Source organism: Chiloscyllium plagiosum, unplaced genomic scaffold (genome assembly GCF_037043375.1).
Source record: "Chiloscyllium plagiosum isolate Xiang-an unplaced genomic scaffold, Cpla_swu_hap1 HiC_scaffold_16, whole genome shotgun sequence".
Classification (NCBI taxonomy): domain Eukaryota; kingdom Metazoa; phylum Chordata; class Chondrichthyes; order Orectolobiformes; family Hemiscylliidae; genus Chiloscyllium; species Chiloscyllium plagiosum.
The window spans coordinates 31990641-32008257 of record NW_028270154.1 but is presented as its reverse complement, the minus strand read 5'-3'; the positions used below and the strand labels follow the sequence as shown (position 1 = coordinate 32008257).

The 17617-nt window shown below is 37.1% G+C and overlaps 1 protein-coding gene across 1 annotated transcript in view; it reads right to left on the bottom strand.

Annotated features, from left to right (window-relative positions):
- Positions 1 to 4816: 4816 nt before the first annotated feature.
- LOC122556575 (uncharacterized) overlaps positions 4817 to 17617 on the bottom strand; it is a 78928-nt gene continuing 66127 nt past the window's right edge. The window contains exons 11-13 of the mRNA XM_043703398.2: positions 13960 to 14031; positions 9456 to 9582; positions 4817 to 5106 (exon numbers count right to left, since the gene is read on the bottom strand). Coding sequence (XP_043559333.1) covers positions 5081 to 5106; positions 9456 to 9582; positions 13960 to 14031 — 225 coding nt within the window. The 3' untranslated portion in view covers positions 4817 to 5080. The remainder of the gene's footprint in view (positions 5107 to 9455; positions 9583 to 13959; positions 14032 to 17617) is intronic.

The following is a 17617-nucleotide window of genomic DNA, read 5'->3' as shown; positions in this document are numbered from 1 at the left end:
TTTTTTAAAACTGAACTTCAATCTCCCATCACCCAAGATTCCCAGATCATGCCATCTTTATCTTTCATCTTTATAGAAATATGCTGGTCCTGAACGCCAGTTAACTGACTTTTAAAAGATCCCCACATGTCAGATCTGGATTGATCTTCAGGCAACTGCCCCCAGTGCAATTATTCCAGTTCCTGCCAAATACTGTTGTCATTAGCCTTCCCTCACTTTAACACTTTCACCCAAGGACCAGATATTATTTTCTATAACTATCTTAAAACTTACAGAATTATGATCATTGTTCCCAAAGATTCCCCCATGAAACTTGGTCACTTGGCTAGGCTTATTAGGTCTAATATGACCCCTTACATTACATCTAATATAAAGGTCTAATACATACCATGTCAAGAATCACTTCTGTATGCACTAAACAAATTCAGCCCCATCTAAGCCTCTGGCACTGAGGGAGTCCCAATGGATATTGGTGAGAACAAAATCACTCACTATCAAGTTGTTTTTACATCTTTCCATGATCTGCTTACATATCTGTTCCTCTAATTCCCACTGGCTATTGGAAGGCCTATAGTATAACCTTATCCTGGTGACTGCAATTTTCTTATTCACAAGTTCTACCCAAATTGCCTCAGTGGATGAACCCTTAAAGGTGTCCTCTCTTAGTACAGCTGTGATATTCTCCTTAATCAGTAATGCAATTCCTCCACCTGTTCTACATTGCTACCATGTCTGATTATACTGATTCCATCCCCCTTAAACCTGAAGCGAAGACTCAAAATGCTTTAGTGCAAATTTACAAAGGCTGAAATTATTCATACACTTGTATCTATTTTCTCCTGTAATCAAAGGGATTGATTTGACTTCAATGATCATCCTGGTTTTCAAGTTTGACACACAGACTTGAAATAAAAAACTTGTGGAGTAGATAAAGAAATAAATGCTTCCAAACAGCTAGCATCCATCCAAACTACAGGCAAAAGATTTCAATTCCATTAAAGTGGTGTAATTTGATTATAAGTTACACACCATACGTGTTTCATTTCACATTCAATTTCTCAGCAATGAAGGAATAGGTGCATTATTTACCTTTAGGTGCAGCCTTCACTCTTTAAATAAAACAAACATTTATGATGTTTTAGTCATATAAAATGAAAGACAAACATTGCTTTCAGTATTGGTTTTTTAAAGTCGTACTGTATAATAAAGTGTACTTCAAGCAGTTTCTATACACTTACTACATATCTACTTATCTTATGATATATTTTTGGTTCTGCTTTTTAACGCCCCTTAGATCAGCTTTATAGGCACATCACAAATCTTTGCAGCTTCAGGAATATCTTTACGAACGTTCACATCCCAAACTCAGTAACATTTTATTAATATTTTGGATGTTGAAGTTTTTAAGTATCCATAAGTATATATAAATAAATTCTTGGAAGTTCTGCTTGAGGGGAAAACAACTCAATCTTATAAAATTGCCATTGCCCCAACAGACCTTAGAGCTGCTCTCTCAATGTAGAAAGTCAACTGATGGGCAGTTTAAACTGGGGGTCATATCTTAGAAAAGGGGCAAGGTCAAGAAGGTGGAACCTTCATGGTGACCTCAACCAGCGTGGGAATTGAATCCATGCTATTGGCGTTACACTGAATCAAATAACTGTCGAGCCAACTGAACTAGCTAACATGCTCTAAATCTAAACATCAAGCAGCTCTCACAAAAATGTAAGTATAGATATTATTTATGGATTTCTTAAAACGTGCATTTGTGTTAGATTGAAATACATCTCAGGGTTTCCTGAGTGGTTACGTGTTCTAACCATGAGAAAATAATTATACATCATACGCCAATAGAATAAATCATAACATATTTTAAAAACTAGAAGTCATAGGTTTAAGGTGAGAGGGAAAAGTTTTAAGAGAGAGACCTGAGGGGCAATTTTTTTCATGCAGAGTGTCATGAGTGTATGGAATGAGCTGCAAGAGAAGTGGTGGAGGCAGGTACAATTACAAAATTCGAAAAGCATTTGGATGAATACATGAATAGGAAAGGTTGAGGGGGATATGGGAAAAGTGATGGCAAATGGAACTAGGTTAGTTTAGCATATCTGGTCGGCACAGATGAGTTGGACCAAAGGGTCTGTTTCCATGTTGTACAACTCTTATCACTCTATAACAAAAGTTCGTCTACCAGTTTATACAGACTCATTCTAACTACCAATTTAGTAAACCTCCCTTTAACCACTTCCTATTCATTTACATCGTTCCTTAAATAAGGAAACAGGATAGCAGTTTATACAAGATGGAAATTGCATATTTATATTTATTTAAATACTTAATTAAGAACAACTACATTTCTAATTATATGCTTAGCAAGTTTTGAGAAGATTTGTAGCTCAGGTTGAGGTTTTCGATGTATGTTTGCTCCTTGAGCTGCAAGGTTCATTTCCAGATGTTTCATTACCTTACTAGGTAACATCTTTAGAGGGCCTCAGACAAAGCAATGCTGAAAATTCCTGCTTTCTATTTGTGTTTGGGTTTCTTTGGGTTGGTGATGTCATTCCCTGTGAAGTCACTTCCTGTTCCCAGCCCCCAGGATACATGAACAGCAACTAGCCACAAAAAGACATGACCCTCTCTCACTAGTATCCTCACATATGGATGAGGAAGGACACCAATTCGACTGGGACAACACATCCTAGGACAAGCCAAACAAAGACACGCACGAGAATTCCTAAAAGGATGGCATTCCAACCAGAATTCTAACAAACAAACACATCGAGTTAGACCCCATCTACCACCCCCTGAGAAAAGGAACAGGAAGTGACTTCACAGGATATAACATCACCACAGAAAATGACATCGCCAACCCAAAATCTTTGTGATTCATGCACTGGAAAACCTAGATCCCTCTACCAATGGCATTTTGCAACCATTCCTCATTTACGCATTACTTTGTCTTTTTATTCTCACAAAAAGTGAATAGTTTATATTCTAACTGCCAGATGCTTGCCTACTCAGTCATCATAATTACATCCTGCAACAATCCATTTGCCCTCATCACAACATACCTTTCTACTTAGCTTTATGTCAGCTCTAAGTTTAGCTACTTTGTCTTCACTCTCATCTAAACTTATCCAAATGGTAAAAGGCTGAGGCCCCAACTGATTCTTACAGGATGCTATTCATCATAAGCTGATAATCAGAAAACGATCCATTTGTGCGCACACCATTTTCTGCCAGCCAATCTCCTATCCATGCTAGTGCTTTACCCCCCTATACCATGAGCTTCTAATCTGCACAATAACCTATGTGGCATCTTGTCAAATGCCCTCTGGAAATCCAAATGTAGTGAATCCACTGACCCCTGCTTTGATCCACAGCACATCACACCTTTAATATAAATCCAATAAATTGCTTAAACAAGACTTCCTTTTCATGAAAGTGTTATGAAGATGTGGGTATACTGTATCTTTAAGAAAGTTAAAAGCTAGTAGAACTACCTGACAGCACCAAATATCCTCAACAAGATATAATGTAGAATGTGGTTCAGCAGTTAGAGCGACTGACTGCCTGGAGACAAAAACAGATTCGAATTAGGCCAATCAGTTTAAATTATACCCCCAAAAAAATACCAATCTCCAATCCAGTTTAAATTTAGTATACTGACAATCTTAAAAGCCAATGAAACAATCTGATGCTTTGGGGTATAAGAATGGGGAAAATTGAATAGTTGGGTGGAGAACTGCCAAGACACCAGCATGTAAAGACTGCCCGAAAAATAGCTCTCTTAAAAATATCTTCAATCAGTAACCTGTGAAGCAGATTCCCCAAGAAGACAGGAATACAGAGAAGAACCAAAAGCTGCCTTGTTTTAAGATAAGAAGTTTTGTTTAATAAACCTTAATCGGTGTTTTTATCGGACCAGTATTGTCGAGGGGAAAGTAAAAGTTAGGTTAGAGGAAAGAGTTGTAAACAGTGGTTAGCTCATTTTTCTCTGTTATACTTTAAGAAATAAAGTTGGCCTCTCAAATTTTCACAGATTACTGCAGGAGATAAATCTTTTCTGTGTTGCTGGTTTAAATTAAGCAGGAGGGTTTACTCCATGTCGTAAAAGCTTCCGGATCACTTTGCATTTTTAAGTGCCCAACTATAACTTTCGTAATGATAGGTTCTAACATCTTTCTCACATTATATGTTAAGCTAAATGGTATATAATTTCCTGCCTCTTTCCGTTCTCGAAGAGGAGTTACATTGCTACTTTTCAGTATGAAGAAACTTTGAAAATGAAACAAAATGTTTTCCAAATAAATTAATCAGGAGAGCGTATTGCCTTAATGTTTCTTTGCAATAGTTAATTAGGCAAGAGCCATTAGTAATGCAAGGATCAGCACATACCACAACAATATACATAATACCACATGTGTTACTTACAAGACTCATCCAGAATGACGTGATATAGGTTTATATACGTGATCTATTTTACCTAGTAATATCAATCTGAACTATGGTGTGAATGCAATTCGACAAACTGAACAGCTGCTTTTGCATGAGGTCTAAACGTTTTATAGGATGGGACAGTCACCCTTATTCTCATGTTAGTACCTTGTTGAGTAGCAATACAATAAAGTACAGATTATCAGACATTTCAGTGGTTAAAAGACGGAAACATTAAGACCAATTAACGATTGGGTGGTCATATCTTTTGTTCTCAAAAACAGCACTGAATACAGCATCACATGACCTATTGCCATTTACCTAAACTTCATCAGCCGAGGCCTCCTTCAGAAAAAAATAAATCTTTACAATACTTAATTTGAAGCTACCGGTTTCAAACATTGACAAAGAATTACACTTTTTCAATACAAAAATTGAAGATTTAATGAACATTTTAATTACATAAGTAAACATTTACTAGATAACCTTTGTACCACACAACTAACCAGATAGTTGCATTTTTTTTTAAATTCCATGGTTAAATTAAATAGTTAATTATTTTAATTGCTAGACAATTCATTTGAAAGCAATTCCAGAATTCAGCAGATACAACAGATTTTTCCAACATCTTGAGCAGGTACACTTACTTAGATAGATCAATAATAATGTCTGCAACAGAAAGAAACAAAATTAGACTGAGAAAAGGTACAAGATATTTTAACTAAATCAACATAGCATCTGGAAATACTCAGCAGATCATGCTGAGAAACAAAAATTGAGTTAAATTCCAAGTCCATGACCACCTGAAACATCAACTCTGGATGGAAGTTTATAGTTTGGCCAGTCCTTTCATTGGTGGATTTATAGCAACCCTGGTGTGGCCATTTCCAAAGGCTTTATTATTGTTTAATCCTAATCAAGCAATCAGTTTGGTTTTAATGGGCCTCTGGGTTGCACGAAGGGCAATTTCCTTTCACACTCCTGATGCAGGGCAGATGTCCTGCTTCTGGCCAGAGGCGATCAGGTTTCTCATTTGCCAACAGCCCTTTGATCAATCCCACCATTGACTTAATTCCAGAGGCAGCAGGGTGAGGGGTGTTGCGGGGAAAGCGTGAGCTGGGAAAGTGGCAGGATACCATCAGTCTACTTCTGATGCCAAAGTAATGAAATGGTCAGTGCTTTCAAGCAACATTTACACTGTAATAATCTGCTCACCAATACTCAATTCTGCTGTGCCTCAAATTTCCTGACCACCTCACAGCCTTGGTCAAATCACAGACAAAAGTGTTGAACTCCGCAGGGGAGGCATGTGTGACCATCCCAAACAATACAACATCTTTTAGCCAAGGGTGGTATTAAAGAGAAACTGTTCCATGGTGTTAATATAATTAGATAGTTATCCAGAGACCCATGCTAACATCTCATGAACTTAGGTTCAAATCTCATCAGTGAGTAAAATTTGAATTCAGTTAAGAAAAATTCTGAAATTAAAAAGTTAACCTAATGCCAACCATGTAACCATTGTCTGTTGTTGTAAAAATTCATCTGGATCATTAATGCCCTTCAGTGTTACCTGGTATGGCCTACATGTAATTCCAGATCCACAGCAATGCAATTGACTGCCCATTGAAATGGCCTAGTGAACCAATGACTTTAAGATTAATTAGGGATGAGCAAAATATTTCAGGCTTGCTGGCCGCACCACACCCCATACTGAATAAATATAAAGGAGCCTTGGCAAAATTGAAATTACGGAAATAGAGGGAAACTCTGCACTGGTTGCAGTCACGCCCAATACAAAAGGATGACGGCTGCAGATGTTGAGGAATCATCTCAGTCCCAGGCGATCACTGCAAAATGTTGTTAGGGTTGTGTCCTTGGCCCACCATCTTCAGCTCCACTCCACAGTCAAGAACTTGAAAGACTAACAACCCTCAGATGAAAACCCTACTCACCACCATCTCAAAATGGGAGACTTGTAAATTTTGAAGTGTATGCCTTAGTTCTAGTTTCCCCAAATCAAGCTCTCTCAAAACCTTACATTACAATAAGATAATTTCTCATTCTTCTAAACTACTATGAGTCCAATTTGTACAACTTCTCTCAGATGGCAACCCCTCCATCTCAGGAAATAGAGGGAAGCCTTTCTGAACTGCCTTAATGCAAGTAAACCTCTCCTTTAAAAAGAGGCCAATATACAGCACTTGAGCTACTGTCTCACAATACCTAGCAAAGTTACAGTAAGACTTTACTTTTATAGTGCATTCTTGCAATAAAGGCCAACATTTTATTTGCCTTCCTAATTATATTTGATACTTATATTTGTATCACTCAATAGTTTAGCTACTTGGTCCCTTAATCTAATTCACTGATATAAATTTGAAATAATTGATATCCCAGTAGCACCCCATTAGTCAGTTTGCCAACCTGAAAATGATGAATCTCTTCTATTTCATGCTAGTTAGCCAATTCTCTATTGATGCTACTATTTTACTTCCGCTAATGCCCATATAAAATTACAATAAAATACTGGAAAAGCTCAGGTTATTTTTTTCAATTTCTAGTTTGTTATATTTTTCTTTACAATATGCTATTATCTTGTGTAATATTCTTTCGTGGTACCCAACCACACGCCTTTTGGTGATTAAAAGGATAGCCACAAATGCAATTTATCTGTCCTCAGGGAACTTGAATCAATTTGTCAAAAACTATTCCATTTCACATGCTGAATGCTAGATTGTACAAATGATTTTCTGTATGTCTTGCTACTCCTTCCTTAACAACGGATTCTGATGTTTTCCAGTGATAGATGTTAGACCAACTTGCCTACAGATTTTTTTGCTTTCTGTCTCACTTTCTTTAATAAGGGTACTACTTACTTTGGTTTTCTATCTAATGGGACATTTCCAGAATCTAGGAAATCTTGGAAGATTACCACCAATGCATCCTCTATCTTTGCTGTCATTTCTTTTAAAATTCAATGAAGACAGATACAAAATATTATTCAAAAGTTGTCAAATCTCAACTCTGAGCTTCCTTCTGCACCCCCTCCACTACCAGGTTTAATGGTTATACCATTCTGCAAACTTAAGACTGAAGGAAAGAGCAATTATGGATGTAGGTTTGCTCACTGAGCTGGAAGGTACATTTCCAGACATTTCATCATCTTACTCGGTAACATCTTCAGTGGGCCTCCAGGTGAAGCTTTCTATTAAATGTTTGGGTTCCGTTGGGTTGGTGATGTCATTTTCTGTTCTTTTTCTCAGGGGGTGGTAGATGGGGTCTAACTCAATGTCTAACTAGTGAGAGGGGATCATGTCGTTTTGTGACTAGTTGATGTTCATGGATCCTGGTGGCTAGTTTTCTGCCTGTTTGTCCAATGTCGTGTTTTAGTATCCTTACATACAGATAAGGAAGGACACCACTTCGACTGGGTCAACACATCCATCCTAGGCCAAGCCAAACGGAGACACGCATGAGAATTCCCAGAAGCATGGCATTTCAACTGGAATTCTATCAACAAACACATTAAGTTAGACCCCATCTACTACCCCCTGTGAAAAAGAACAGGAAATGACATCAACAAAAGAAACCCAAACATAAAGAGAAAGCAGGAATTGCCAGAAGGCCCACTGAAAATGTTACCTAGTAGGGTAACGAAACATCTGGAAATGAACCTTCCAGCTCAGCGAGTAAACCTATGTCCAGAAACTCAACCTGAGCTACAAATCTTCTCAAAACTTTCAAAGAGCAATTATAAATGTTGTAACAAAAGGTAGCAATAACGTTCATAAATAAGATTAACATTGAGAGGAGAAAGAATTCGTGGGTTGAGGGTTGCAGGGGTGCAGCCAAGAGATCAATCCTGCCCTAACAGAACCCCTCAATCTTGCAAAAATTATTGCTGATCAAAATACACCCTCAAATTGATAAACGAGTGTGGATAGTTTGTCGGTCTGGCATATTGGTTTTTTCCTGTCCTTCCTATCCAACATCATGAGGGGAAATTATAGTCGTTGGATCCAGTAGATAGGAACTGCTTTCTCCTTAGTTCAGGAGGCAGGCTTCTAATTCAATTTTTAAAATTCTATGCACAGACAAATCTAGGTCAGGCTCTTAATAAATTCTGTGTTATATGCCTTGGTCTATTTTTACAGATGAATAGGTTTCCAAAGTGAAAAGTTTTGATTCACTAAAACAAAAGTGTTTGCTAAATACTAACTAGAAACAATATTCAAAGCACAGTTTAATGAAATAAACTAATTTGACTACAAAGGTTTGCTAGCCTCTGGTAGTATATTGTTTATGATTGCTCAAAGTTTAGATCTCATTTAATAAAAGGAAGCATGTAAAGTTATGCCATTTTGTTTTCAACCATTGCTGTAAAATCTTCTACAGATAATTCCACTACCTAAAAGCAATTACTAATGAGTGTTTGCTATTTGTTTTAGAAATTACCTTATACTTGCTGAAATGGTTTACAGTTATGGGCAAATGCGACTAGATTAATTTAGGATAGCTGGTCAGCAGTTAGACTGAAGGATGTGTTTCCGTGCTGTATATGTCCATGATTCTACATTTTAAAAAACTCCGTGCAGGAGTTGGACTCTATACAAGAGTAATTCAAGTTACAAATGTCAAAATAATCTCAGGTAAGATAACATTAAAATAACCAAAAAGGTTTATCAAATATCAACATGTTGCTGCATTTAGAATTCAATACCAAAATCATAGGTTAACTCCTCTCAATTATGTGTTCAATGTATGCTATCAGATTGCCATGGCATTAACTGTGGAGTTACTACCAGTTAATTTTATTTTTCAACCGGAGACCCAAATGGAAAGGCTTACCAGGCATTATGGCATATGATGCTCATGCACCTAAAACGTTTGAAAAAGTGTTAGAATTGAAATAATTGACTTTAACCATTATGAATTCCATTAGATTGATTTATAGCAGGTATACGAATAACCTTGGATAAATAGGCAGAGCAAAACTAGACATTTCAGTCACTTACCTATAGGCGCATTTTCCAACGATGTCCAATGTTTCACTTGTTCACACTGTAAAGCATCAGATGGTCGGTCGCACACTGGAGCAAGGATGATGCTACAAATCGGTACTTCATCTTGTTGTTTCAGTTTCTAGCAAGAATAAAAAGAATGAAAAAGATTTTCCAAGTCACTTTCAAATGTCCAAAAGCAATTTACCCAAAGTAATTATGTTGCTGATCAAAGTATTGTCATTTGTTACAAGAACTTTAGTTTTGTATGACATAGGCTAACTGTGGTACTGTGCAATACACTGCATCACCTAAAAATCTCTTGCTTTGATTGACATTAACTTGTATTTTTTTCATTTTCTTCTTTCAATGGACTTGTACTTTAATGATATGTACAACCTTAAACAAAAATAAGTATGCTGAATAAATAGGAAGTGTCTCAAAATAAGCTACTGCCTAATGCAATATGTTTTTTTCCCCTCCTCCTTTCCATGCAATCAAGCATAACTCATGGGATGGATTTTTTAAATGTTCAATTTGAGGCATGAATAGAACTTTTTTCCCCCTCAAATGCAGATGTTTGGAGCACGAGAGTTAAATTACACAAATAGGAAGGAAGGATTTATACAATTAAGAACATCACTAATGTTGGAAGGGGGAGGTTACTTAGCATTGAAAAATAATATTCCATTGTTAAACTATGTAGCAGGACCTATACCCAAAATGCTGTTATTTTCTCTTAACCACCGACTTACCTTTTGCATATATTCAGTCATTTCTACATTTCAAAAGTGTTTACTACAAATATAATCTACAAACTGTTTATTAAAAATAAATCAATTATTCCCTTTGCGTAAAGGTTTCAATTAGTTTAAAATTTTGCAGTGATTTTCAAACTGTACAGAAAGGCGAGGAGCTATTTGATTCAAGTAATGTATAGAGATAAAATGTCTCCTCAAAGTATGTTCACCTACAATTATCCTTGCAAACAATTTCCTCAACTGTCCTGGAACTGCCTTTACCCAGTCCCACTCCCATCTAAAAAGTTAAAGCCAAAGGATCATCTGCAATGACTTCTGCCACTTCCACAATGTTATCATTAGAATTATCCAAGATTCTATACCCTCAGAAGCATATTCTCTCTCATCTATGTGTTTCCAGATTATATTGCCAAACAGTCACATCAAACATCATCTGGACAACAAAAAGGGGTAAAATACAAGAAAAGTTCAGACGTTGAGGGAACTGGTTAAGACCAGTATGTTATCACTGTCTAGCCAGCACATAGGGGTAGTGATGTGATTTATAAGAAACTAATGAATAAATGTATGTAACTGGATTGTGGTAATATTGTTTTAAAACAGCGTGCAATTATAAAACTGGGTAACAGATACGCATGATTGGTTAACTGCAAATTCCTGAAGAAGGGCTTATGTCCAAAACGTCGATTCTCCTGTTCCTTGGATGCTGCCTGACCTGCTGCTCTTTTCCAGCAACACATTTTCAGCTCTGATCTCCAGCATCTGCAGTCTTCACTTTCTCCCCTAACTGCAACAAACAACTGTAACTGTATAACTGTTACCATGTGTAATCAGTTAGTGGAATTTGTTACAAAAATTGCTGGAGAAACTCAGCAGGTCTGGCAGCAACTATGGTAAGCAAGCAGAGTTAACATTTCAGGTCCAGTGAATCTGATTTAGCATTTTTTGGGGAATTCATTCATTGTGGGAATGCATTTTCAGGTATGTGTGATTCTCCCTGCATATGTTTAAACCAGTGAACAAAGAAAATTTAGTTATGGAGGGTTATGGAGATAAGGCAGGAAGAGGATACGGATTAGGAGTGATCAGCCATGATCATATTGAATGGTGGTGCAAGTTCGAAGGGTAGAATGGCCTACTCCTGCACTTATTGTCTATTGTCTAGTCTCATCACATTTCTGCAGATCAGGAAGGTGATTGAGCACCAACTGTAAGTGGAATAGCCAGCAAGATTCTTAATTATGTGTTTACAGTTAAATTATTTCGGCACATATAGGTTAGTGGCAGTTATCCAATTGCATGCAGTTATGGGTACCTAATATCCTATTAAATGATATCCCACACTCAGGGTTGTGAAACTATTCTATCATGATCCAGTTTACATAAGTTATTCATTAATTTTTTTTTTAAACAATTTAAAAATTAAATTCATTAAATTGAAGGGGACAAGGATAGACCTGGAATTAGAAGTTCTCAACTGAGGGAAAGCTGATTTTAATAAGACCAGATAGAATTTGGCTCTGAGTAGACTGAGAATAGATACTTTCAGGTAAATCTGTCACAGAACAGTGAGATATATTCAAGGAGGAAATATGGAGAGCATAGAGCCAATGTGTCTCAATAAAGACAAGGGGTGGGACCATCAAATGCCGTAAACTTTGGATAGCAAGGGATAGACAACATTGGATGAAACATAAAAGCCAGGCTGATGGCAGATACCAAGGGTTCAAAGCAGCAGAAGCCTTGGAGGAGTCAAGAATGTGCAAGAGAGAACTTAAAAGAGCAGGTAGAAGAGCTAAAATGGAATCTGAAAGGATACTGGCTGGTAAAACAAAGGAAAATCGTAAGTTGTTTTATAGATACATTACAGGTAAAAAGGATAATGGGGAGAAAAAAAAGAGAGTAGGACCTATTAAGAACCACAAGGATAATTTCTGCATGGAGTCAGAGGATGTAGGTAGGGTTCTACATGAATACTTTGGGTCAATGTTCACTAGTGAGAGGGATGATATGGGTATAGAAATCAGTAAAGAGGACTCTGATATACTTAAAGAAATTAGAATAAAAGAGGAGAGGTTCTGAGTAATCTAGCAGGCTAAAATGTAGATATATTTTATTTGGCCTTGGAAATTTATCTTGAGTGAGGCAAGGGAAGAAATAGAAGGGATACTTTCAAAAATTTTCAGTTCCTCTCTGGCCACACATAGGGTGCCAGAAGACTGGAGGATAATCTGCAGCATGGTATCTTTATTCAAGGAGGGAGCAAGGCATAAACCAGGAAACTCCAGGCTGGTCAGTGAAACCTTTGTGGTGGGGAAACTATTGGAAGCAATTCCAGGGACTGAATGAATCTGCATTTGAAGAGGCAGAGCTTAATCAAGAACAGTAAACATGGTTTTGTTAAAGGGAGGTTATATGTGACCAACTTGATCACATTTTTTTGAAGAGGTGATCAAGTGTGTTGAGGAGAGTGCATTCAATATAGTGTACTTGGACTTTGATAAGGTCCCACATGGGAGATTGATAGCAAAGGTCAGAGACAATGAGATCCAAGGAAATTTGGCAAATTGAATCCAGAATTGGCTGAATGGCAGGAAGCAGAGGGTGATGGTCATGAACTGTATGTGTGACTGGAAGCTGACATCCATGGGAATTCTGCAGGGATTCGTGTTAGTGCCTTGCTGTTTTCGGGTTACATTAATGGTTTAGACTTAAATGAGGGAGGGTTGATCAGTAAGGTGGGTGGTAAATAGTGAGGATAACCTTAGACTACAAGAGGATATAGACTGGCTGGTCAGATGGGTGTGCATTTACACCAGTCCATTAAGGTATCAGGACAGTTGGAGAAAGTGGTAAAAGTAGTATATGCTGTGCTTACCTTTACTAGTTGAGGCATGGAGTTTAAAATCAGAGAGTTATGCTAGAACTGTTGTTTCAAATATTGGTAAGGTCACAGCTAGAGTATCATGTGCAGTTCTTGATTCCACATTACATGAAAAATGTGATAGCAGTGGAGAGGTTGCAGAGAAAATTCCAGGACATTGAATAACTGAAACTCTCAGCCCAGGCAAAGAGATTGGACAGACTGGGGTTATTTCCCTAGAGCAGGGGAGATTGAGAGGGTCATGCCTGAGATGCATAAAACTATGAAGGGCATAGATAGAGCAGACTGGAAGAAACGATTCCCCTTGATGGTGGGACCTGGCGGCATGAATTTCAGGTAATGTGCAGAAGGTTTAGAGGAGATGTTAAGTAAAACATTTTCTTCCAGAAGGTGGTAGGATCTGGAACTCACTGCCTGTAAAGGCTGGTAGAGGCAGAAACCCTCATAACATTTAAGTATTTAGATGTGCACTTCCAAAGCCAAGGCATACAAAGGCTGTGGAATAAGTGCTGGAAATTGGGATTAGGGTAGTTAAGTGATTGTTTTTGACTATTACAGACATAATGGGCCAAAGAGCCTCTTTCCGTACTATATTTCTATAACTCTAAAATGACTATTTGGATCAGACACAATGTGCTATAGAAATTCAGGTCTGCTGAACTTAGTTCTGTAAAAAAATTAATGGAGGATTCAAAGTAAACTATTTCTCTCTCCACTGATACTGCCAGAGTTGCTGAGTTTCTCCAGCACTGTTTTTAATTTCAGATTTACAGCAGTCACAGTACTTTACTTTTATTGAAATATTAGGCTTATATTTTAGATTTTTGAACAAATTGCATATGGTAGTGTAAATAATACAGAACTGTAAACTTACTGTTGGTTGTTTAAATGTCTCTACTGGTGTGCTTGTCTGTTTTGGCTTAAACGTTTTCTTTGTTTTTACTGCCTGTTGTGGAAGAAAAACACTGGCTATTGTATAGGGGTTTGTCCATGTTCTTATGAGTTCAGTGATACAAACTGAATCTTTTCATGATCCATCACAAGTACGATAATATTCCATGCAAACCTAATTATTTTTAAAATAGACAGCAAATATTTCGTGACACTCTGCAACAATACATTCCAATGGAAAAAGAGGCATCTAGAAGCACAGGATACATCCTGTGTGACTAAAAATGATAAAGATAATTTTCTTTTAAAAATCAATTCTGCAAACAGTAGTGTAAGTCAGAAGACTGAACAGTTTTAAAAATAGCAATAGTGAACAAAGATATTAAAGTATGAAAGACAGCAATAAATATAAAAGCAGATAGTTTCAAGAGTCAACATACATTTTAGTTTTAAAAGGGTAACTAGCAATGAATCTTGGCCCTCTATAAAGCAGCATTTGTGGATTTAATGATGGACAAGTAAGGAAATGACAGATGCATTCTACAGATATTTTGTTTGTCTTCAACAAAGTAAACATACTAATAATACTTTGTATATTGAAAAGGTAAATGGGATTATGGAAAACTACAATTACAAGAGGGAGTTTACAGGAAAGCATTTAGTAGAAGCAATAGTGTAGGTATATTGTTGCTGGACAAATAATCCAGAACAACAGTAATGTTCCAGGTTTTAATTCCACCACAGCAATTGACAATTTGAATACATTAAAATATAGAATTTGAAATTTAATGATTACCATAAAAGTACTGTCAATATTCATAAATATCCATCTAGTGGACTCCTATCCTTTGGGGAAGGAAACTATCGTTTCCTCTCCTTCCCCCTCCCACCCCCACCCGACCGCTTATTTGGTCTGACCTACATGTGACTCAAGATCCATAGCTATGTGACTCACTCTTAACTGCTGTCTGAAATGGCCAAGCAAGTCATCCAGTTGTGTCAAACTGCTAAGGTGTCTCAATAAAAGGAATAAAACTGGATGCACCACCTGTCATCAACCTAGGTAACAGAAACAACAATGGCTAACAATGACACTGCAATAACCTCCTTAAAACTTTAAACATAATCTTGGGACTCGTGACAAAATTGGGAGACCCACCTCACAGACCAGTCAAGCAACAGCTAGATATAGTTATACTCGTGGAATCAGATCTTAATGTCTCAGACTACCCCTAGTTCCAGCAAGTCAGACCCAGCAGAGATGGCAGCAGAGTTAGGAAGGAGTTGCCCTGGACTCTCATGACAGCTCATTTTGTACAGGCTAACATATTATCATGCATACAGGATTGATTGGCTGCAGGGTGCAGAGTAGAGGGAAATGGGTCTCCCTGAGGTTGGAGAACTGTAAATCAGTGGTGGAATGCCACAAGGACTTCAATTATTTATAATCTATTTCAATGATTTAGATGAAGGAACTTGATCTATGCTAACTAAATTTGCTGATGACAAAATATATAACAGAATAAACTGTGAAGAGGATAAGTAATTTGTAAAGTGGTGAAGACACATTAAATGATCAGCAAAAGATTTACAGAATATTAACACATCCAAATTTGCAGGTAGAATGGAAAGGTATCTTTTTTATTTAAATGGAGAATGCAAAATTGTGCTTTCAGAGCAATCTGGATGTCCTGAACATGAATCACAAATTGCAGATACAGCAAATGACTGCTAAGACAAATTGAATGCTGTCCTTTATTAAAATACAATAGAACATAAATGTCAAGATATTTTGCTACAGTTGTTCAGGGCATCGTTGAGACCACACCCAGAATACTAAGTGAGTTTACTGAAACATATTAAGATCTTAAGTGCCCCTGGGCAGGATGGGCTACAATAAAACTACAGGATATGGTTTAAGAGCAATTAAAGACAGAGGAACATTTTCTTCCTTCGAAGGTCATTACAATATGAAATTCTCTTCCCGAGAATGGAATGGATGTTGAGACTTTGGATTTGCAGTTGATTTAGATAGATGTTCGATCTAAGGAAATCAAGAATAATAGATTAGACAGAAATGTGGAGCTGAGGCAACAAATCAGATCAGCCATGATCTCAAACAGCTCTTTGAGCTACTCCACTATTTGGCCTCATCCTGCTCCTATTCTCAGTTTGTATGTCTTTACATACTGTAATGCTAGCTGTCTCAGTTTTCTTTGGAGAACTTTGGCACAAAGACAATGATGGAACAGTGATATTCTTTCAAGTCAGAATGTTATGCAATTTGAAAAGGAACAGACAGACCTGCCATTCTCATTCTTGCAGCTGGTCATCTTAGGGGTAAAGACCAATGGTTTGAAAAATGCTTTATCAAAGCGGTCTTAAATTGTACCGCATCTTCTAGATGGTGCAGGAGGTAAATATGAATGGCAAGTGATGGGGTACCAATCAACTGGGCTGCTTTATCTGAGATGTCCTTGAGTGTTGTCAGAGCATCAATCATCCAGGCAAATGTATTCTATCACCTTCCGGATGTCAAAAGGCTTTAAGTAATCTATTACCTAGCCACTGGCCTACTTTTGTAGCCAGTGTTCGTATAGTTCAGTACAAGGTTGTTAATAGTGGGAGAAATCAGCAACAGTAATGCCAGTGAATAATCAGGAAAGACGGTTTACACACTTGGTTAAAGATTATCATTAGTTGACATTTATCTCATTCAAATGTTACTCACCAATTATCAACACAAGCCTAAAGGTTGTCCAGGTCTTGCTGCATTCAGACACAGTCTTTTTCCTTGACAACTTGTAAATGCTAAGGTTTCAACTGAACTTTTCCACATCTGATCTTATAATAGACAAACTAAGAATAACTACTCCAATAACCACAATCATATTCCTTTGTACTAAGTATATCATCCAACAGTGACAAGTTTTCAAGATTCCCACTGATGTCATTATGGAGTGTTTTCAGATGCTGCTTATGGTCAAATGTAATCCTGAAGGCAAAGATAGCCACTCTGACTTCATCTCTAGAGTTTACTACTTATATTCATGTTTTGCTCGACAAAGTAATGAGGTCTGGATCAGTGGTCAAGGAAGAACACAAATTGTATAAATCAGTGAGAAGGTTATAGATAAGTGATGGTAACTGGATTCCAACAACTTGCCCTTAGCAGACAGACACTAGGAAGAGTGATGCAGTAAGCATTAATATCTGGACTACAGCAACAGAAACATTGGGCACATTCGCAATTATTGCTAAAATTACACCTGTTAAGTAATTCTTTCCCTTCTTTTCCTTCTGCTCAAACGCAATAATGACAAATGCAAAACCTGCCATAGATCAGCATAAAAAGTATTAATTGAGTTACTTGACAGTACAAACTTCGTAAAGTTTCATTGCTCAGCATTATTTGTAAGAAAAAGCATTTTAAAAATGCTGTTAATTCAACCATCATGAATTACTTAAAGTAACCTAAATACAACTAATTGCCAAATTAGAGACTGGGGTACAGTAATAAGTTTCATTAAATTTTCAAAAAATATTTAAGATGTCATATTAAGTTGGAGAGAGTTCAAAGGAGATTTACCAGGTATGTATAAAGAAAGGAAGGGACTTCTTTTTCACTGGAACAAAGGGGG